Source organism: Macaca nemestrina, chromosome 14, assembly GCF_043159975.1.
Source record: "Macaca nemestrina isolate mMacNem1 chromosome 14, mMacNem.hap1, whole genome shotgun sequence".
Lineage (NCBI taxonomy): Eukaryota > Metazoa > Chordata > Mammalia > Primates > Cercopithecidae > Macaca > Macaca nemestrina.
Genome location: NC_092138.1, coordinates 44,637,010 through 44,660,234, shown reverse-complemented (window position 1 = coordinate 44,660,234; position 23,225 = coordinate 44,637,010). Strand labels below are relative to the sequence as shown.

Genomic DNA, 23,225 nt, shown 5'->3' with positions numbered 1-23,225 from the left:
AGAATGATTTCAGAGAGCTCAGAAATGGAAGGCAGTAGGTGATCCCTATTAAGAAGGAATAGAGAATGAATGAGAAAACTCGGTTCATCTGCTCTTTGACTAACAGGTCAGTTCCTTTTCAAATAACACCTCCGTCTTTTTATCAATGTATTATATGTCATTTCTAGATTAAATTTTTGTTTGAAACCTTAGTTGATTTGATAGTTCAAAATGGTAACAGTTAATAGGATTTACTTCTAAATCTTCTGTGTATCCAATCTGAGTTATGTTTCTGACAAGGATACCATATCACTTTTAGCAGCCTAGGGGCCTTTTTAAAAATGAAAATTTCTGGACTTCTTTTTTATTCTTTTGTTGTTATGTATTTTATAAATCATGTTCTTCATATACACAAATATAGATGTCAGATTTCTCTGTAATGAAAACTTTAGTGCAACATAATTATTTCTGAATCTGGGCAAATTGGTCGAACTAAACTGTAGATCTAGTTACAAGTTTATTCCCTGTGTTGGATAGGTTTCTAAAGATGCTTATGTTTTTCTCTGCTTTCATCTTCTTAATTTATGTCAGAAGGAGAAAGAGAGTGGGGCAGAGGGAGATCTACAAATTTGCTCTCTTCATTAGCCTGTATCTTTGGCCCCTAAATATTTATCCAGTTCAGACTTGTGTCTACTTCTCTACCTGACATCTTTACGTGTATGTATCCTCAGCATTTAAAATTCATTATGACCAAAATACATTTAGCATGTGTCCCTAAAAACTTGCACAAGATAACTAGCTGGAATCTCTGAAGTCATCCCTGACTCCTTTCTCTAATGTCAGCACAACCAATCAGTCAGCAGGTTTACTAAATCTGCTTGATGAGTTTCTCTGATCTATCTCTACTTCCCCACCGCATTGCCATTGCTTCAGCTCAGCCTTCATCTTTTCTGGACTAGGTTATCCTCAGAACCCCTCCCGTGGCCTTTTACAAATAGAGGTGATTAACCAAATCCTTATAGTTGCGATGAATTAAAGCTCATTAATATAATAGGAGTATTCTTAGTGAAATTAATCTAGCATCTGTTTTTCCCATTCTCCCTCTTCTGGTTGGTGGTAGCTTTGTCTTAGTTCTTCTCCAGACTATGGACTTGCTCTCAGCTCTAACATCACCTGTTCCAAGAATCCTCTGACGACCCCATTCCACAAACCCTCAAGCTGGATCAGCTTATCCTTTTATATGCTCTGGCATCTGTTTGCACGTATCTTTGTTGTTGAACTTTCTATAAAGTAAGACCACGATTTCTTTTATTGGATCAACTCTGATCTCCTTGATAGCAGGGACCCAGAATTATTCATTTCAATGTTTCTAGACCTAGCTGTCTGACTCAGTGTAGACCCTGACGAACTGCTTATTGATCACAAAATGAGTTCTGGTTCTTTCAACTTTTACTGAAACTGGGAGGAGATAAAACCCAAATATTTGATAGAGACTAGGGAGGGAGTGAGATAGGGAGGTAATAAGTGTAAAGCTTTATTCTTCAGAGTTTCTAGAAATGAGTGCGTGCATGCCAATGAAACAAGTATTGTATGTGTGTGTGTGTGTGTGTGTGCGCGCTAGCAAGCATTTTTATATTTAAAGCTCCGATATTATCAGTGAAACTCCAATATTTGAGGAGCTCAAATGATTATCTGATCTATTTGATGTTTACATTCTCAATTTGGACAAGTGTCTAGTCATGTCCTACAAATAAAAATAGATTTAAAATATTCAACAAAATTAGTAACTTTCAGCTGCTCAACTAGAAGTCCAGATAAGATGATTACTTGCTTTTGTGATCAGAAGATTCCATGGTTTTGATTTTTTTTGACGTAATGGAAGCACAGATGAGCAATGTCAATTCTGTCTACAACAATGGCATTCAGAATACGCAATTTGAAAATGATGAGAATTCCTTTTGAAATTGACACACAAAGCAAAACTAAAATATGGTTAAGCTTTTTCTATGACATAAAAAAGGCTAGAACTTCAGCTCAGCCACCTACAAGCTGTGCCCCCTGGGGCAAATCACTTAACCCCTTTGGGGCTCAGGTTTTTTCTCTGAACATTGGGAATAATAACCATGGCTATTATTAGTAAAGTGCTATCTGGATCACACAAGAAAGCTAGTAGAACAGTGAGTACACAGTACTTAGTAGGTGCTAATAAATTAATTCCCTGTCTCTATCCTTTCATGACTGTTGCCAAAGTTTACGGCATGTTTATCCATTATGAAGCATTTCAGTAATTAAAAATTAAATCCAGTTATCAAAATAAATACAATGGCAGTCATTTTTCTATTCTCCTGGAGTCAGTGTCATGATTTTTCCCCCCAATTATAGTGTTTCACTAATCTCCAAAGTTCAGAAATTCTCTGCGGGACCTCCCAGCCATAGTGTGGATCAGTGAGGCTCTACTTAATTGGAGAAGGGATTTAATAAGGAAACAATAGTTATTGTGCCTGCAAAGAGACCATTTTCCATGCTAATTTATTCTCCAATGTGTTCTTTGTGTAAAAAGAATGTACAGCATGCTTTTTTATACTCCTGTAATAATTTTTGGTGGGCATATTTTTGTGTGTGTGTGTGTGTGTGTGTGTGTGTGTGTGTGTGTGTGTGTGGTTTTAAGGAGCGGAGAGTTTAATATGCAAGACGGGGAAGAAGGAAGGGAGAAGACAGAAGGAAGAACCTCCCCTGTACAGAGACAGATGGGGGAGTGGCTCCAAAGCTGAAAGAAGAGATCCCCAGGTGTCGTGGACACCAGCCAGGTACATATGCAGAGGCTGGAGGAGGCGGTGTCTGATTTGCATAGGGCTCAGGAAATAAGTTTGACCAGGCATATCATTCACATAGCCCGCAAAAAAGCTGGTCCTCCCACCCTACCTTTTAATATGCAAATGCAGGGTGCCATGATTTCTACACACGTGGGGATATGTGGGGGTGGCCGTGTTGCCAAGAGTATGTGGGCCAGGGACAAGAAGGCCAAGGGAATTGCCATGTTGGGTGGACCCAGTTTCTAATAGTCAGCATTGGCATATAAAAGATTTCCCACCTGGCTCTAAGAGCTGGGGCTTTACAAGAAAATTTTCCGGATATGCTTTAAAAGATGAAAACTAGGGTGCAGCACACCAACATGGCACAAGTATACATATGTAACAAACCTGCACGTTATGCACATGTACCCTACAACTTAAAGTATAATAATAATAAATAAATTTAAAAAAAAAAATGTAAAAAAAAAAAAAAAAGATGAAAACTACTCAAGGACCCCTTTTCCTCTCTAACTGCCTAAAATAATTTCTTTTTCTTAGTAACTCCTACCACATTCCTCCCTGTGGTGATATCACACTAACTGCAGTTGGGGGGTTTTGGGCGAAGACTCTTTCTGGCTACTTCCAATTTAAAAGGGGTGTGGAATGGGGAACAGCAGTTAGGGCTCCTCCTGGGGTTGATTTAAGGGTCCTGGGAAGAATGGCATGTCCATGTGTGGTTCAGTTTGCAGCACCATTTACAGTTTGATTGCTTTTAGGCGAGAAGAAACAATTTGAGTTATAGTACTGAAAATACAGCGTCCAAATATCAATTCAAGACATACAAGCCAGAGAGGGCTTAATAAAGGGGTTAACCAATTCCATGAAGAAGACTGGAATTTCTTAAAGAGGGATTGTAGCCACCCAGGGCTGAAGCCGGCATTTCCCCTGAGCCTGTTAATAATTTTGATTTGATTTTTAAGCACCTGTAGATTTTCCTTTCCTTTACTAGGTGTTAATCCAAAAGCAGCATGTTTCATTTAAAAGTGCATCACTAAACCCAATAAAAAATCCTAGGAGACTTAGTGATAGTAAAACTTTTATGCTTCCTTTTTGTCAGTAACTATTATCCCGGTTATAAGGATAATGATAAAGCAAAATACAACAGCAATGAAAACTCTGTCGGATATTTTAGTTAGAAGGTGCTGCTACCATGTATAACTCTATTGCAAATAGTAGAGTGAGGACAGCATTTCCCACAAGTGTGGTGTGGTAGACAATTTCCATTTAAAATTTTACTTGCCAAGATACAGAATTCCCCTTTGGGAGTCTATGAAGTTCCTTGCTTTTATTTTCCCAAACAAAGAAAGCTCAGAGTTATGGGCACCTTACTCACTTTCCTTACCTGGCAGAATTTGCAAAGTAGTTGCCCAGAACTAGCATATTGATTCACATTTTTACATTACCCATCCTTTTTTTTTTTTTTTTCTAAGCTGCAGATCATCACTTGATTCACAGATTAGTCTAAAATGCAGGCAAAAAGTTTAAAAACAATGAGACTAGGATTTAATGACAAATTTATGATAAGCTTTGGAGCAAAATTTTTCTCTTCAGTCCTCATTTTTGGTAAAAAGTAATTATGAATGAACTTTAGTCTTATGGTTGGCCTGATTATTTGCATAAAGTGCAGCAAGAATGGTTATTTTTACATAGGCCTTTTGGATTGGCTTTGATGAAACTCTGTTTCACAAGGAATTTCAGATAAGACTTTTAAAGCCAAGCCCAGCCATGGGTTTGTATCCTCTAATACCTGTGAGTTGGGTGATCCTTTCCTCTTGAGGTCCCAAGATACACTCAGAGCTTCCAGACCTATTAGAAAGTGACATTCTTTACTGACCACAGGTCAGGAACCCTGTGCGGGGACTGTATAGACAAGGTAGGAGGCCAGTTCTCCCCAAGGGGCTTTAATTAGCTCTACATGTCAAACTTGATTCCTTAAAGGGAAACACACCCTTTCAGTCAAAGCCTTGATAAAATAACCGGTTTTCCAGTTGTGTCCTGTTGACAAAGAAAAATTGATTCTTACTGCACTGATGCCAACAACTTTATTGCCACAAGAGTACTTATAGATAGTCTACAGATTCTAGAGGAACCAGGCGGAGAAAAATGAACATGCTCCAAATTTTGTTTACAGGAGAATACCTTACTTAATTATTAAAGGTTGTAAATTGTTTAAAATAAGTTTCCTTGACTCTGAAAAACTAAACAAGGATTAGCAGTATTCCAAGCAAAAGTCAAAAAGTTTGCTTTAACTTTCTCAGTGCTTAGTTAAATTTTGTTTTGCTTGATATTTGTGAACATGTCAGGTTTTTAGGAGTCCCGTAGATTCTCCCTCTATTTCAGTGTTACAGTCTTCAAAGCTATTAATAACCTGCATTTGAGAACACCTGTTAAAGTCCTTAATATAGCTCGATTATAAACCATCTTTTGAGAAGGAACAAAGCAAGACAACAATTGTCTGTGGATGGCAACATTTCCAGGATAGTTACAGTTAAAAACATGACTGGGAAAGAACTTTATTTATCTTTGTGGTTTACAATAACTTTACCCTTAATTATGATTGATAGCATATACTTAGGCATTAGAATTTTAGACAACCCATACAATTTTTGAACATATATTAGTGTTCACCAAAATGTAACTTAAAGAAGATTGGACATCATTTTGGCAATCTTATGTGACTAAACATGTCAAATAATCCTGTTTACCTCTTTTCTGAAGGTTTCAGGGGCCCCTGAACCATCCAAAAAGCCAGGCATCAGGAAGGATAATTTCCCGATTGCCATAAATTATTTTGCCAAAATGATGACTCAAAAGGCAAAAACATTTTATTAGTCTTTACTGTGACATGAAAATTCTGTTTAAAGCTAAATTTTACCCTTGCATTAGTTTTTTGTTCAAATGAAAACTTATAGATTATTCCATTTTATCTTAATCAGTTTGACCATGAGGTGAAATTTTTACAACCTTTTATAACCCTTTTACTAAAGGGCAGAGTAGTGTCTTAAGACTTCTTACTGTGCTTTTATTTCAATGGTTAATGTATGAAAAGACCATATAGATACCATGGGAGAAGATGGTGTAATGCTTCTACCATGCATTTCCTTTCGAGGCAAACCAAAGCCAATTGGCTTATTTTGTAATCAGCCCATCCCTGATGGGAGTCTCATCTCTCAATGTAGGGTTGGGATATTGCCTTATTTTCCAGGTGGCTGAGAGCATGCTTGTCTGATTTATAACTACTATTAGCCATCCCTTACTGTGTATTTTCTACCTAGTTATTACCAAAGCTCTCTCATAATGCGAAGTAATTTCTGATACTCCCAAAACTCAAACCATCAGATAACACAATGCAAAACAGAACAGAGCCTTTGATTTTGAGAGGGATAATTTCCTTTTAATTCCTGGGGTTTTATGAGGAAAACAGAGGTTTGTTTTTGTTTATTTATTTGTTTATTTTTTCCCAAAACAGGGTCTGTGGCACCTCCTCTGTTTTTCCCAAGGAGTCCCATGCTACCAGAAGTTATCTTAGAGCCTTTCAGGCATGCATTAAGAGTGATAAGACAAAAAATGGAGAAAAATAACTCAGTTGACTGAGAAGAAAAGAGCCTTTTTCCAGAAAAGCAACATCCAAAAAAAGAAAAACACAAAGGCCTTTTAAATATACCTATAACTTGAATATCCACTCTTAATTAAGCTGAGCACTCTTTAAGAAAATCCTTTTAAATCCCTTGTTACTTGACTTTATCTATACCAAGCAGTTAAGATTTTCAGCTTTTGAACTTTACAAAAAAAGTAACCTTGCAGATGAAATCAATGAGCCTTAATTAGGTTATGACTTAACCATGAGTGTATAAGGTATTTTCAAAGGAGTGATAGGCAGCTTTTGAAACTACCATTGCAAAATTGCGACTGAGACAGTGAAAGAGATCTGACCCAAACAACTCCATTTTTTTTCAGCCCCTAGGCTGTCCTTGACCATCCCTGAGTGCAGGCTGAACCAGCTTTGGAAGGAGCCTGGTTTACAGTCTGTAGTCTAAAACAAAGATGGTAACAGCTGATTCCCAAGATGTACTTCCCTCTTGCCTGGGGAAGATTAGAAACCATGGCCCAGGAGCCATGCAGCTGGAGGCTACAAGATTTTGACCCTCCCTAAACCACTCTTAAGATCAGGGCTTAAGATATTTTGTAAACCCTGCCCTTGATGGATCAGCTGGCACCACCCAGATTGACACACTGGCTTATTTGATTTTGTGGCCCTTACCCAGGAACTGACAGCACAAGAAGACAGCCACCACTGTAAAATGGCACAGACTAAAACAAAGTATTGCCACGTGGTTACAGATTATGTTCCTAAGGACATGAAGCAAGATGGACGCCTGTAGCCAAGTTTGTTACTGACCGTTCTGCTGGGCTGGCTTGAACAGCAGACCTATGGGGTCCTGGGCCTGCATCCTAACCTAAGATACCTTTTCTTTGATAGAACCATATAGAAAGACACGCAAAGCACACAAGATTGTTTACAGCTTAAGACCAACCTTACAAATCCTTTTTTATTAATTATACATTTATGGAGAACATCAACAGTGATCCTTATTATCCCTTGTTCTGGTTTGCACAGGGAGAGAAACCAAAAGCCCAACTGGTAAGAAATTTTTACCTTTTTGTCAGCATTTCAGGCTTCTGGGTTCCCTTCCCCCAGCTCAACTCTATGTCAAGTGTTTTAAGGTTTGGAAAATTAATTTTTCCCAGGTTGTAAGAACATGATAAAAGAGATAGAAGCCATTTTAAACTACAAAAGAAGGAAAAACATCGTAGAAAGGAATTCAATTAGGGCTGTTAAGAGGTATTGCCTCTCTTCCTATTGGGAATTGTGTTTCCCCTATTTCTTTGCCTTCCCTGTTTTTTCTTTTCCCTTTTGGCCTACTGTAGAAGACATATTTCTTATCTCCAAACTTCTCTTCTGCTTACGGAGCTGCCTGTTTTAGCTGCAGTGAGGGTTTGCTAAGTCTGTGTAAGGTCAAATACTTAAGTTAAATTTTAGAAAGCTTCTATATACCTATTAGGGTTGTTAGAAAATTGGCCTAAGTCTCCCTTTACTTGCCTAAGGTCCTGCAATGAGAAGGGAACTTGAAGGGGCCCCACATAAAGAGGCCCCTCAGATGACTTCCCTGAAAGTTACCTTTTTAATTTTAGAAAACTGTTTTCCCTGGGCCTGCCTGATATGGCTGCAAAAGAAAATAAGCCACTTTTTCTTCAAAGTTCCAAGGTCGAAGGAGTCCCAGTGCTTCAAAATACACTCTAGGGGAGTGCATGTCGAAGACAATCTGTTACTCATCTAGAAAGAGAAGTGAGAATAAAAGCATCCTTTTAGTCTCCTTCCTTTTGGTATGTGATCCAGGATGGAGATGAAAACAGTAGAGGGCGTCCCCCCAACTATTTTCTGTCCGTCACTCCTGGATTCCCAGCACCCGCTTAAATGTGCTGCATGTGACTGCAGGCGTGACCCTCCAAGCCATGGCACCAGAGGAACTGAGTGTTGGGTCTTAGTCATGCTGTCCCCAAGCAATCAGTTCTCTGTCTTTTATTTCCCTTTGACTTCCTAGACTTGCATGGCCTATGTGCCTTCCAAAAAATGGATTCCAATAAAATGATGTAATTGGGCAAGGCCCCTTTAAGGGAGGGAGCATGCTAGATTGAACTCTATATCCTGCTATTATAGCCCATGCTATAATAGCCCATTTACGCATAGAAAAATGGTTCTGGTTAACTTCCAGACTTAAAATCCCCTTACTAATTAAGTACTGTCTTAATAGGAGACAAAATAGGTACCTTAAAGGAACGTAGGAACCGAATGGCCGTTTTCCTGCCAGTGGGACAATATTGAGATTAAAATTTGGCTACAGAAGATGTTTTACTCTTAATTGTTAAAAGCAGAAACTTTCCATTCACAGAAGAGGCCTAGAGCCTGATTTCTACTAGGTGGCTTAGAAATACCATGTGCTCGCCGGAGAAGTGGTATCAAGTAACCTCACCGCAGGGGAAAAGAAGAAAACCCTGTTCCTAGACCATAAAAATCCTTGCACATTTCACGCAGAGAAAGAGTAAGAGGCTGCAGATAGAAAGGGAAGATGACTTTTGCAACAGGATAGTTGAGGTTCTCTGCCAACACCCAGAATGGGCTGTTGGAGGCTGTGTCCGGTCCAGAGGCCTTTGAATCACACCTGGCCAGAAATTCTCAGTTGCCTCAGAACTTTTCCCAGCCTCGTGTGATGGCAACGTCTCCCGTGAAAAGAAGCTAGTTCAAGCATGGCCAACAGTCCCAGTACCTGTGGGTAATGGGGAGTTCTGCCCCTTCTCCCTAGCAAGCCTATGTCCGTGACTTGAGTACGGCAGCCAACACTAAGTGTGTGTACTAGGTTGACGGATGCCTGTTGATTTATTTGATTTATTTTAATATAGAGGCAAAGAGTGCCTCAGAATGACAGAACAGATTTTAAGCTTGCTCCCACACTCACCTCTCCGATGAAGGCTGTACCTCAGATTCCCGGTCAATGCACCAAAGTGATATGGCTTTGATGAGTGAAGGAACACCAAGGTTCTTGGTCCTCATGCTAGTTTAGATAAAATGACATGGACACACGTGGAGTGATTTTAAGGAGTGCAGCATTTAATAGGCAAGAAGGAAGGGAGAAGACAGACAGAAGAAGCTCCCCCATACAGAAACAGAGCGGCGGGGCTCCAAAGCTGAAAGAGGAGGTCTCCCGGTGGGCACATTTTTTTAAACATGCTTGATGATGGCCTAAGTTGATATGTCTTTACATATTTATGCATGTTCAAACAGTTATCATTCTGTGGGTGAGAAAAGTCCCATTTCAGCAAACTCCATTGAGAAGGAAAGTGTTCTCAATGTACTGAAATTTGATTGTAATAAAAGCATTATTAAACACCCAATCCCAGGCAAACAGTAGAAAACTAGTGCTCAAATCAATTGCTGGGCTCTTGCTTGCTGGCGTCCCCCATGTCCCTCCAGCCTGCTTATAGCTACAGACTTATAAGGAATCAGAATATAAAGTGATAAATCCGTATACAAAATGACAAAACCTGACCTTGATCCTCATATTCAGGCTCACAATGTGATACTCCACCAGCTGGTATCTGACTTTATTGTGGGAATGGGTTCTTCATCCCTTCTCTGCCCTGATTCTTTGATTTCTGCTAGCTCGCTCTTTTGCATCTTCCTTTGAAGCTATCCAGTGCTATTTCTCACCCCCAGAAACTACTTACACTGTTAGTTTTGCCCACCAACTTTCTTCTGTGACTTGTGGTAAATGTGCACCCCCAGTGCTTGTTCTCTCATCTGGTCACGTTTCATTTCTCCCTTCCACTTCACCCGTGTGCTTTTGTGTCACCTTCTTCCATTCTTTCCTCATTTTCTAGTCTTCTTTCTGCATCTCTCATCTATCTTTATTTTTATTCTCCCTTTTGCTCCTAATATTGCTCTCTCTTGGATTAAGATCTCTTAAGGCTTAAGCTCTATAAAGCTGTCTACCAAGTAGAATAGAGTTGGAAATGTTTTTCAAAAGCAAGTTGAGTGAGTGAAGCTGTCTTAGTCCATTTTGTACTGCTATAACAGAGTACTACAGACTGGATAATTTATAAACAATAGAAATTTATTTGGCTCATGGTTCTGGAGGTTGGAAGGTCCAAGATCAATGAACTACATCTTGTGAGGGCCTTCTTACGACATCCTAATAGAGTGGAAAACATCATGTGGGTGAGAGAGAGCAAAAGCTCGAACTTGCAGACTCAAGTCCTTTTATAAAGATCACTAACCCATTCATGAGGGTGGAGCCCTCATGACAGTCATGGCAACCAAGATAGAAAGAGTTCATGGGGCAGGCTTTTGTAAAGACTCATGATGCCAGGCAAAGTACCATTTCTGGACAGAGTAATTAATAGCTTTTCCACAACCAATCATGGATTATTGTAAAAAAGAAATGTGATGATAAAAGTTGTTTGGTGAGTCCTCCTTACCCTCTAGCATGCTATAAACCTCTGAGTGTAGTTTTAAGACTTAAAATCTCAAACAGGACATGTTGACTTTATTCAGTTTGCAAACATTAATAAAGTGCCTCCTACCTATGAAAAAATTGTGCTAGATGTTGTGGAGATACACAGATGAATGTAATATTAAGCACCTACTATGTGCCAGACATTTTACCTACATATTAATATTTGATCCTGATAGCAACTCTGTGAGATTGTTAGTATTAGGCTTAACTTACTAATAAGAAAACTGACCCTAAAAGGATAAGTAACTTGTTCAAGGTTAAATAGCTGCTAGTAAGTGGTATACTCAGGACTGTAACTGTACTGTCAAATTCCATGTGGTTTACACCATACTGTAATGCTGGTCTCATGGAACTTTCAGTCTGGGAGAGAGAATCATTTGTAAACTAACTAATAATACAAAACAATGGAATAAGTATGCTAGTTGGGGGATGCTTAAGTTTGTTTAATCTGCTATAACAGGATAAATGACTGCATAATTTAGAAATAATAGAAATTTATTCAACACAAAAGAAGAAAGTCTAAAATCTCATTTAGTATATATTTGTGTACTAAATCAGGTATGGGTGAGACTTCAGGTACAACTCATCCTGAAACAAAGTTCCCCTCCAGCTGTGAGTACATAAAATCAAACAAGTTACATGCTTCTAAAATACAGTGGAGGGACAGGTATAGGATAGACATTCCTCTTCCAAAAGGGAGAAATAGGAAAGAAGAAAGGATCCAAAACTCAACAGGGCAAACAACATTAAGTCTTGAGGCTTGTGAATAATCTTCTTTGACTCTATGTTCTGCCTTCTGGACATGCTGGGGTAGGGTTAATTCCACCTTTATGGCTTTTCTGGGTATAGCCCATGCAACAGCTGTCAGAGTTTGGCGTCAGGTGCCTGAGGCTTTCCTAGATGGCATTGCACATTGGTGGTCTCTGTGGTGGCCCTGACCCCATGGCTCTGCTGGGCATTGCCCTAGTGGGTGCTGTCTGCAGCAGCCCTGCACCTGAGGCAACTCTGCCTGATTCCCAGGGCTCTCTGAGGCATCTCTTGAAATCTAAGTGGAGGCAGCTCTGTTTTCACAGCTCTTGCACTCTGCACACAAGCAGAGTTGGTATTTGTATCAAGGCCTACTGCTTGTGTTCTCTAGAGTGGTGGCTCAAGTGGTTCCTGGGCCTGCTTGAGCCACAGGGACGATTGCATCAGAATGCAGGGAGCAGAAACTTGAGGCAGTGCTGGGCAGAGACCCCACAGGTCCCTCCCTTGAAACCATTCTGTCCTCAAGGCCCTGGCGTTCTGAACCTGTGATGGGAATGGTGGCCTGTTGTCTAAAATACCTTCAGGGTCATTTTTCCATTGTCTTGGTAAATAGCAACTGGTTTCTTTCTGTTCATACTAATCTCTTTATCATATAGGCACTTGGTCACACGTTTTGTGGCCTCTCCTAAAGATGCTTTTTTGTTCTTTATATGGGCAGGCTGAGAATTTTTCCAGTCTTCAAGTTCTGCTTTCCCTTTGATGAAAAATTCTGGCTTTAGTTCATTTCTCCCTTCTTGTATTTTACTATAAGAAGTCAAGAAAAGCCATGCAACATGCTCAACTCTTGCTTGGTTATTTCTTCCACCACATATCCTACCTCATCCCTGCTCAGTTCTGCCTTACATAAAGTGTTAGAACACAGGCACCATTCAGCCAAGTTCTTTGCCACTTTATAACAAGATCTTTCCTCCAGTTTCCAATAAGACATTCCTCATTTCCATCTAAGACCTTATCAGAAGGGCCTTTACTATTTGTATGTCTACCAATGTTGTGATTATGACCACTTAGGTAATCTCTAAGAAGACTGAGGCTCTGTCTATAGCCCACCTCTTCTGAGTCCTCACCAAATTGCCCTTTATGATCTATTCACAGCAATATAGGCTTTTTCTAACACACTTCTCCAAATTCTTCCAGTCTGTACACATTACCCAGTTCTAAAGCCACTTTCACATTTTCAGGTATTTCAGTACCTATCTCTGTCTTAGTCCATTTGTGCTGCTATGGCAAGATACTTGAGACTGGGTAATGTATAAATAATAGAAATTTATTTCTCACAGTTCTGGCAGCCGGGAAGTCCAAGACCGGGTTGCCAGCATGTTTTGTGTCTGATGAGGGCTGCTCTCTGCTTTCAAGATGGTGCCTTGTTGCTGTATCCTCCAGAGGGAACAAATGCTGTGTCCTCACACAGCAAAAGGGATAGAAGATGAATTCACTCCCTCAAGCCCTTTTATAAGGCACGAGTTGATTCATGAGGGTGATTAGATGCTCGTGAATTCAACCTCGTGGTCCAGTCGCTACTAATGGCCCTGCCTCTTACTAATTTTGTGTTGGGAATTAAGTTTCAACATAAATTCCAGAGAAAACACAAACATTCAAACCATACCAAGGGGTAAGTAAAATTCATGAATAATTCCAACTGAAAAACTGGAGAAAGATCTAAGAAGAGCCTTTAAGGGTGAGAAGGACTCAGATTGCTGGATAAAACAGGAGAAAAGCATTCTCGATTGAAGAAGCAACATGATCCATGGAAGTATGGTCGAGGACCAGTACATGGTCAGTCCATTGTGTGCAAATAGAGTGTTGGGTTGATTTTAAAAGGTAGTAAAAGATGTTGAAAGGTTGCTGGGTGGTGGCTCACGCCTGTAATCCCAGTACTTTGGGAGGCCAAGGAGGGCAGATCACTTGAAGTCAGGAGTTCAAGACCATACTGGCTGACATGGTGAAACGTCATCTCTACTAAATATACAAAAATTTGCCGGGTGTGATGGTGGGCGCCTATAGTCCCAGCTACTCGGGAGGCTGAGGCAGGAGAATGGTGTGAAGCTGGGAGGCGGAGCTTACAGTGAGCTAAGATCACGCCTCTGCACTCCAGCCTGGGTGACAGTGCGAGACTCCTCAAAAAAAAAAAAAAAAAAAAAAAAAAAAAAGAGATAAGGTTGAGAAACAGAGTGTATATGGAAAGTCTTGGATGCCATGCTAAGGAGTTTGGATATTCTATAAATAATTCCACAGTTTTTGAGCAGTTGTTTTAAGATTTTTTAAGGGGTGAATTAACTTATTTGATTTGTACTTTTTTGAAGATAACACTAGAGGTATGAAAAGTCTAGATTAGCTCTTGGATTTAGGGCTAACAGACAGCTATTGCAATAATGTAAGGATGAAATTATGAAAGGTAGGCCAGTAGCAATGGGAATGACACTTGGGCGTGGGATGTAGAGTATGGTCACTGCATAGGAAATTTTATAAGTAGAAACTCTGGGACTGGGTGATGTGTTATATGTGGGTGGAGAAGGAGGAACCAAAATTCATGTCAACGTTTCTAAGATTGATGACTGAATGTAGGGAAGTATCAAAGAAAGCACCGGTTGTTGGTAGAAGAGAGATGTAAAAATAAAACCAAGAACATATTTTGTGTTTTATACGTCTATTCTGTAGCACTCATGACTGGATTCACTATAATTGTGAAATATATATATGTGTGTATATATTTTTATATATATATTTTTTTGAGATGGAGTCTCATTCTTGTCATCCAGGCTGGAGTATAATGGCGTAATCTCGGCCCACTGCAACCTCCTCCTCTGGGATTCAAGCAGTTCTCCTGCCTCAGCCTCCCGAGTAGCTGGGATTACAGGCATCCACCACCACACCCAACTAATTTTTGTATTTTTAGTAGAGACAGGGTTTCACCATGTTGGCCAGGCTGGTCTTGAACTCCTGGCTTCAGGTGATCCACCCACCTTGGCCTCCCAAAGTGCTGGGATTACAGGGGTGAGTCACCGCATCTGACCTGTAATAATTATCTTCTTAAAATATAATATTAAATGAGTAAAAGATTTCCATTTTTTGGCCCACACTCTTAATAGCTCCTGAATCATTTGACAGAAGTGTATTATAAATGACGTTTTTGAAATTATCTTAACTGTGACTAGGTGATTGTGTGGCATTTTCTTTGCCTTTTTTTTTTTTTTTTTTTTTTTTGGTATTTCAAATTAATGGTACAGACATTTTTATTCCAGGTGGCAACAATCCATATCACTCCAGTGGATGACCAGCTTCCAAAAGAGGCTCCTGGAGTTTCTCGGCATTTGGTTGTCAAGGAAACTGAGGTGGCCTATATAACTAAGAAACAGCTACATTTTATAGATACAGAATCATATGACAGGGAGCTGGTCTACACAATAACTACTCCTCCATTTTTCTCCTTCAGCCACAGGTATCTGAAAAGTCAGCATTTGGGCTAGTTCTAGGATTGCAAAGTTGAAAGTGTCAGTATATAGAAATATATATGTAGTACTGTGGTTCACTTGCGCCATTGGTCAGGGATGAAATTATACTCAATTAAGTGTTTACTTTTATCTCAAACTTACCTCGTATCTCCCTTTGAAAGCTGTATTAGTGGGTAAGTGATCTGCAGCTTGTCGTGTCTTCAGCATTGGTAGGCTTTTAACAGTCTTTAATCCCTTTTTGAAAGACAATGCTTATTTTTCTTTTTAGTACAATTTATTGAGATCTTCCTAACATTAGTTTTGCATATTACTGCCATGAAATCATTGCATTCTATGATCTCAATCCAGAAAAATGGCACGAATATACGTTAGATTAGTATCGTATGCATGAGAGCAGGAAAGCATTTTTAACATGAGTGTAACAATTCCCTTACATGATGCCAAGCAAAAGATTCTGTACATACATTTTGCAGTCATGATAAGGATGACATTGATGACACTGGACTTAATGCTAGAATCTCCAAACGTAAAGAGAAAATATAAAGATAGAGCACCTGATTTCTTCTCACAATGAGGTCTTTCAGTTTTTGATTCTGGGCTATTTGATTTCATTTTTCTTACCTAAAAATGAGCTGATGTGTTCCTCTGTATTTCTCTTTAGACACTTGGATGCTGGGAAATTATTCCTGGTGGACAGCATACCAAAAGTAGTTAAGAATCCTACGGCCCTGGAGCTGAGGTCATTCACTCAGGTATGAGGATATGTTAAAATGCTGACAAACATGATGCAAGTGTGCACTTAGAAGGTATGGCATGCCTAGTGTTGTGCCTGAGAATGTTGGCCTTTGATATCCACAAAGGCTTGATGTCTTTATACTTGCTGCTTGTATGTTTCCATTAAGCGTGTGGCATCTATTTCAAAGTATTTGATCAAGTTAAATGTGGTTTCAGAATCTCTTCAGTAATTTTACAAAACAGACTTTTGTATTGTTTTGCCATCAGCAGGACTGTAATTTGGGTATCTGGTGTATACGTATTTATTTCACAAAATTCAATTTATTCAATATCTTACTGTGTTAGTTTCCAAGGGCTAACAACAATATGCCATGAACTGGGTGGTTTAAAATAAACCCCCAGGACATAAAGGACTATGAGCTTTATTTTCTCATAGTCCTGGAGGCTGGAAGTCTTAAATCAAGGTGTTGGCAGGGCAATGCTCCTTCTGAAACCCTGTAGGAGAATTCTTCCTTGTTTCTATTAGTTTGGTGCAAAAGTTATTGTAGTTTTTGCCACTGAAGTCAAAAAAGAGCTTTTGGTAATCTTCAAAGTGATGATGGTGGCATTTACAATGTTCAACATCAATTAACATGATGGTCCTCTAAAAGCTTTTGATCCTTGCAAATCAACACCCACATGTCCATCTCAACTTACTTTGCAGCATGCTGTGAACTATATGAAAGTGGCCTACATGCCCCCCATGCAAGACATTGGTCCCCATTGCAGAGATGTCCAGTTCACATTTTCCGTCAGTAACCAACATGGCGGCACTTTGCATGGGATCTGCTTTAACATTACAGTCCTCCCAGTGGACAATCAAGTTCCTGAGGTATGTACAATGTTCTATATAGAGGATGAAAAGGAGGAAAAGAAAGGAGAGACTTGAAGACCTACTGGAAATGGTAACTTTCCTTTAGGCTAGTTTTTTAAACTTAACGAAAGAAATTTCCATTTATGGTGTAGTAAAAAAAGAAAAAAAAAAAGCAGGAGGAAGGGGACCTTTTACTTCCCATGGGACTTCTATGTAAAAGGTGAGATTTTTCAGTTACTAAATTTAACATTATTTTCAAAGCTTTATCAAATTCTTTTTTACTTCCTCTTCTTTCTGCTGAGTTACACATGTTGATCAAGGGAAGGGGATTAAATTATGGGTCTCTTAGCAACTGGAAGGGCTTATTTACCCTCACTCAAGCCCGACTATGCTGCTCTGTAATCTAAAGAAGCTCTTTAATTTTCCAAACTGAATTAAGATGGACCCTTGTTGTACTTTGTCCCACTGCCCAGTGTTTGTGTAAGCCTTAAAAGGACTTGGGTCTTTCATTAGAACCAAACTACAAAGGCTTTGCTACCTTGTGCAGTTTATCTGTGAAGCTGGGATTTGTATTGAGAATTTGTCCCATACCTACCTGGTTCCCCTGCCCACCTTCAGAATGCTAGACTTAATTAGGATGGTCATTATTGTTCTTATTATTTCCCTTAAAAGCAGGAAGACAAAATGACATTACCCATTCATTATGATCCAGAAGGGACCAGAACCTACGCATGCCTCATCCTTAAGGAAAGAGGTCACCCCACCAGGTGCCTACTTGGACTGTAGCCTGCACTGGTGTTCTCTTTCCTGACACCTCATCATCTGTATACCTGCCCAAGGTTGTGGGGCAGAGGTCTTACCCTGAGGGCCTAAAAGGGCTGTCCAACCTGCAGAAGTTTTGATGGGTGTATTAGTCTGTTCTCATGCTGCTAATAAAGACATACCCAAGACTGGATAATTTACAAAGGAAAACGGTTTAACAAATTCACAGTTTCACATGGCTAGGGAGGCCTCACAACCATGGCAGAAGGGGGATGAGGAGCAAAGTCACCTCTTACATGGTGGCAGGCAAGAGAACTTGTGCAGGGAACTCTCATTTATAAAACCATCAGATCTTGTGAGATGTATTCACTACCATGAGAACAGCATGGGGGAAACTGACCCCATGATTCAGTTATCTTCACCTGGCCCTGCCCTTGACACATGGGGATTATTACAATTCAAGGTGAGATTTGGGTGGGGACATGGCCAAACCACATCAATAGGTCAAAACGATATATGAGAATAATGAATTGCCAACATTTAAAGATCAGAAGATTGTCTATCAAGGCTGATTCCTAGCTTCCCTTGAAACTCTGGCAGCTCTAACAAAATTGAACCCGCATACCCCACAGCAGCCATTGCATAGGGCGTGCTCTCCAGCCCATCTAAGTCCCCACCCAACTCGCCACACTTATTTCTATCACTGGCCTGACCTCCCACGCCTGTGGACTTGTCACCTTTGGTAGAAAACGTGCCAGAGGGCTCACATGGAGGATTTTAAACTAACTCCATTCTTTGACAGCTTTCCTATTAGGAACCAGATCATATTCCTGGTGGTGAAATAGTTTAGAACACCTATGGAGTTAACTTGATAAGATTTTATTCAGACCATTCTTTTCTATGTATGAGATACAGGCCATGAAATGGCCTAGCATTAAAGAAGCCAAAGCTTTCTCTAAAACAATCATGGAGAAATGCTCTTTTATGCAAAGTAATTCAAGCCTCTTGCTGGAGAAGGATGATCTGAGGAGGAAATTAAAAAGTGTAAAGGAAAAATTTCATTGAATAGTTTTGAGGAGTTGGGGAAAGAATGGCAGGGTAGCTTCCCTTTTTAAAATTTTTACCTTTTACAGTATATGGGGCAAATGAAATAGTCCCTCAAAAAACTGAGGATATTACAAATAAAATTAAATTAGCAGCTTCAGTGAGACCCACCACAGGAGTTGTTCCCTGATGTAGAATTCCTGCAGAGAGCTGCCTGAGTGATAACTACTGGAGGATGTTGACACCATGCTAACCTGAGTCCCAGAAACCTGAGCACTGGATTTGGACAAGAACTAAAAAGCTAATGACTGATGAGTGGGGGGAATTAGCCTTATGCTTTTATTTTTTTGAAAGTTGCCCTAAAATATATATTTTAAAAAATCATCCAATATAGCAAAGTTATATTCCTTGAAACATTGGAAATTGAAGATTCCATATTGGGATACTAATTCAATACAGCTCAGAAAAATGAGGTTGGCAAGCTTGGACCTTTGTTCAAAGACAACGCTCCTCTCTGAGTAAGATCTCCCTCCCTTTCTTTCTCCTACAAACAGTGAAAATATAGGTTCAGCAAAGTGAAAGTGAGACACTTGGGAGGGGTCAGGTGGGGGTAGTTGTAGGGAAAGAAGTCTCAAAGAATAGAAGGCAGCGGTCTCAGAATTGTAGGTCTCATAATTTCCATGATGCAAGGGGCTGCCCTTGTGGCTCCATGAATGCCCCACGTGGCTGTGGCCTGGAGTTGGTACCAGCACTGTGCCCTGGTGTGCAGAAGGACAGAGCGGGCTCTTGAACAGAGGCTGCAGCTTCACTTGCTTCCTTCCCTTTCCTCTGCCAATTTGTTGTCATCCTCCTTTACCAGCTCTTTCTTCAGGAAACATCCTTCCTGCTGGGACCAGCAGCTGCTCTGAGAAGAGTAGGTGCTTACTAGGAGAACTGCTGCATCCTCCCATGGGCAGGGCACCTCACCCTAGACCACCTGGGAGGAGTCCTCAGAGCCCGTGATTTGGTACCCCACTGTATCTGCTTGCTTTCACGTCTGCATAGTAATACAAGAGTGGGGGTAGAGATAGGTTAAACAAAGTTAGCAGGTTTTCCTCCTGCAGGATCTCAGAGCCTTGTATATACTTATGTCCCTTATAAACCTCCATGGTGAGGATATTGTATGTAACTTTTTTCTAGACTTATTTGACCATAGAGCACTTATTGTCCCCTCCCAATGGGGTGATAAAATATCCCAAGCCATTTAACTTGCTTTTTATTTACAAATGAATTATTAGTCGAGCTGTGAGTTTTTCTATGATAGCAAATTATCTTTGTGGCTTTAATATTTAAATCTAATGTTTGAATAAATCTGTTTCCTCTGGAATCTTCAATTTTGTCACACTACTTCCATTTCTAAAATATTCACTGTGACTGAAGCTTTAAAGCTCCAATCCATTTCCCAAGCCTTTAAGAATTTTTAGAATGAAAAATAGATGCAACCTTTCCTCCAGGGGAATTTGACAAAGATTTTGTGTATTTTTTAGACTAAGCTGTATGTGTATTGAACAGTGTTGGGAATGGACATGAGGATGAAAATTATTATTTCCTCAGTTTAGCAGCACAGGTAGTAATGATTGCTGATTCTACTCTACAGGCTATACAGTAAATGAAAAGTAGATACTTTCTGTCTTAGAGATCTGCCTTGCTACCTTGTAACACATTAATGCTTAGAATCAGAAATAGTAAAAAAATATTTTTCAGTCAAAATGTCTAGCTATGAACTTATCCTCTTACCACATTCTTGAAAACTTAGTTGGCGTGTGAAGATAGTACTGGAAGCTTTATAGGGATGTAATGAACTCTGTCTTCAGGGGTCTTGGAAAAAGGCTTTGAATATTTCTTTCCTTTCTTCTCTCTAGGTATTCACCAACCCTCTGAAAGTGACTGAGGGAGGTCAATGCATCATCAGCACAGAGCACATTCTGATTTCTGATGCAGATACCAAGCTGGACAATATTGACCTCTCCCTGCGGGGACTGCCTCTGCATGGAAGGGTGGAGCTGAATGGATTTCCTCTAAATTCAGGGGGCACTTTTTCTTGGGCCGATCTCCATACCTTAAAAGTTAGGTTAGAACATTTCATGGCTTTTTTATTTACATGCTTTAGTTTCTTATCTAGATCAGTTGTGAGGCAGAGTAAGAGAAAGAAGTTTGTCCAATTTCTTCAAGGATACCAACATGCCACTTAACACACTCAGCGGGTCAGTTGAAAATTACAAATGATCAGTTTTTTCCTTTCCCTCCAGACATTTTATTTCCGTCTGGCTTGCTATACCAGTGGAAATAACTTTATGGATATTTGAACAATAAAATTTTAATTGCAATGAATATTAAATTGGCGGTAACTGCGCATATCACAAGAGGTAATAGTCAAACTAGATAAAGAGAGACTGAAATAATCTGTGAGGCTAATGTACATAATTGAACTTGTCTCCCGGAGAAACAAATTTCATAACCCGGAAACTGGGATAGAATTCTGTTGATCAATGTCCTTAATGTAACCTTATTCCATTCTACTAGGGCAGGGATCTGCAGGCAAACAAGCAGGGTGAGCTGAGTAGGTAGGGCGTAAACGAATACTTGAGTCTCCAACAGGGATGGCACAATCCCTGGCCTCATGGTCCTAGAGAAGCTGCCCTCACCTTAAGGTCTTTCGTTTCCTCTACCTAATACAGTTCTGTACGAAACTTTTCTACAAAATCTAGTGAAACAACTTCTCTGGAAAACAATACAAGCTATTCAAAAGCAATGGTCGGGTTAGGCCCACACACTAACTTCTCACTTGTAAATTCAAGCTGTAAATGGTAGCATTAGCCCTTCAGATAAAGTATGATAGGAGATATTATACATCAAATGCTTAGCTCTGCATTTGACTAGAGAGTTGACCAGAAACTAAGGTTTGTGCACAAGAAGACCAGTTTAATCCTGACCGTTCAGTTCCATCATTGATTTACAGTCCACTATATCTTGATCATTTCACTTGCACTCCTATTCTTGTTAAAAAAAATTTTTTTTGAGATTTCAACTCTCAGCTATCTGTTAGAGAGCCCTGTTTAGGTCATTCTTGCTAGGGAGTGAATGATGGATAGGAAAAACAGTGCCAATATTTGCTAGAACTATCTGTTCAAGCTTACTGTCAGAGGCTTACAATTATGTTTTTTTTTTTTTAATTTAATCTTCATAGTAATCAAGTCTGACAAGGTATCCATTCTCATATTTTAATTGAAGAACTAAGCACAAACAGGTTGAGGAATTTGCCCAAGTTCATTCAGCTACTATATGGAGGGGTCAGATTTTGAAAGAATATCTGCTTGACTCCAGTCATCTTTGAATGTGTACTCTTAGGGCCATTTGATCTTTTAGGGATTTCACCATAGTAAAATAGAATTAGCACATTATCACTCACCAATATAGTTTTGATGGAAATTGCAGGGAGCATGACACAATAAAGCATAGCAGGTAGTGCATAAGAGGAACATGGAGGGTGGGGAGGATGTGGGACTTCCCCATCATAGGAAGGGAATCCCCAACCTGAGTTGCTACCCAGCCTATGGGTGAAATGAGTCCTCAGTAAAATATCTGTCAGCTCTGATTTTTTCCCCATAGTTAAAGATTATATATGTTCAATCTATTATATTATTTTTAGTACAACTTTTATTTTCCATTCCTAGGGCTCATTGGTATGTTTAAAATTTGGCTCAGTTCACTTCAGCAGCTCCTTAGAACTTTCCAAGCATCACTGCAATGGGCTGGAGAGTATGTGGAGAGCCTAGAATTAGACAATGCCTTCAAGAAATGTGACTGAGAATTAATGGAATATAGGACCAAGGCTAGACAAAGGAAAGGTATTTTTTAAGTCTAAGAGAGATTTAAGAATCTATATAGATTGAGAGGAAGATAGCTAGTCACTAGAAGAGGAAAAATGACAGGAAAGAGGCAATACATAATTCATTGATCAGGGTTTTAGAGAAAAGCTGAATAGATCCACAGCACAGGTGGAAGGATTAGCCTTAGAAGTAGAAAAGGGAAGAGAAAAATCAAATCCACAGTGTCCCACTTTTCCTCATCTACCGCTCAGTCTGAGGGTTCTCCTGGCCCTAGTCAGTGTATTCTGCAAGTGGACAGACCTATACCAAATGGTTCCTGTTGTCACAGTGGCATTTGAAGGGCTGCTTTTTAATCTGAGGACAAATTAGAAATGCATATAGCACATTTTTTCCAGAGTGGAGCAATTTTACATTCAAGAATATATGAGTAGTTAAATATGTGACTTCAGGATTACGTTGGGTTTTTGTTGTTGTTGTTGCTATTTATTTATTTAGTGAACACATGGCCAATGCCTTGGAAGAGCTCATGTGTCATGCATCTCAATTTACTCTCACACTGTTCCTAAGATATTAGTGACAAATATTATCCCCACAGGTATCAACATGATGGATCTGAGGTTCTTCAGGATGACATACTCTTGGAGGTCACTGATGGCACAAATTCAGCAGAATTTGTTCTACATGTTAAGGTGGGTAGAAAGTTTCCTCCTTGAGTTATTGTCTTAGTCTGTTTTGTGCTGCTATAACACAATACTACAGACTGGGTAATTTATAATGAACAGAAATTTGGCTTATGACTCTGG

At 39.7% G+C, this 23,225-nt stretch overlaps 1 protein-coding gene across 22 annotated transcripts in view; it reads left to right on the top strand.

The window, feature by feature from the left end:
* The window catches only part of LOC105489089 (FRAS1 related extracellular matrix 1), a 177,078-nt gene that overhangs the window by 69,901 nt on the left and 83,952 nt on the right, over window positions 1–23,225 (top strand). For 21 of the 22 annotated variants that reach the window (XR_011612591.1, XM_024795139.2, XM_011753748.3 and 18 more), the window contains 5 exons: window positions 14,950–15,146; window positions 15,821–15,911; window positions 16,598–16,765; window positions 20,455–20,663; window positions 23,018–23,111. Coding sequence is in view for 21 of the 22 variants with exons in the window: in XM_024795139.2 (XP_024650907.2) it covers window positions 14,950–15,146; window positions 15,821–15,911; window positions 16,598–16,765; window positions 20,455–20,663; window positions 23,018–23,111 (759 nt within the window). In the remaining variant the exon portion in view is untranslated. Of the gene's footprint in view, window positions 1–14,466; window positions 14,897–14,949; window positions 15,147–15,820; window positions 15,912–16,597; window positions 16,766–20,454; window positions 20,664–23,017; window positions 23,112–23,225 lie in introns of those variants that run through there. The other variant, XM_071077815.1, reaches the window with a different exon arrangement.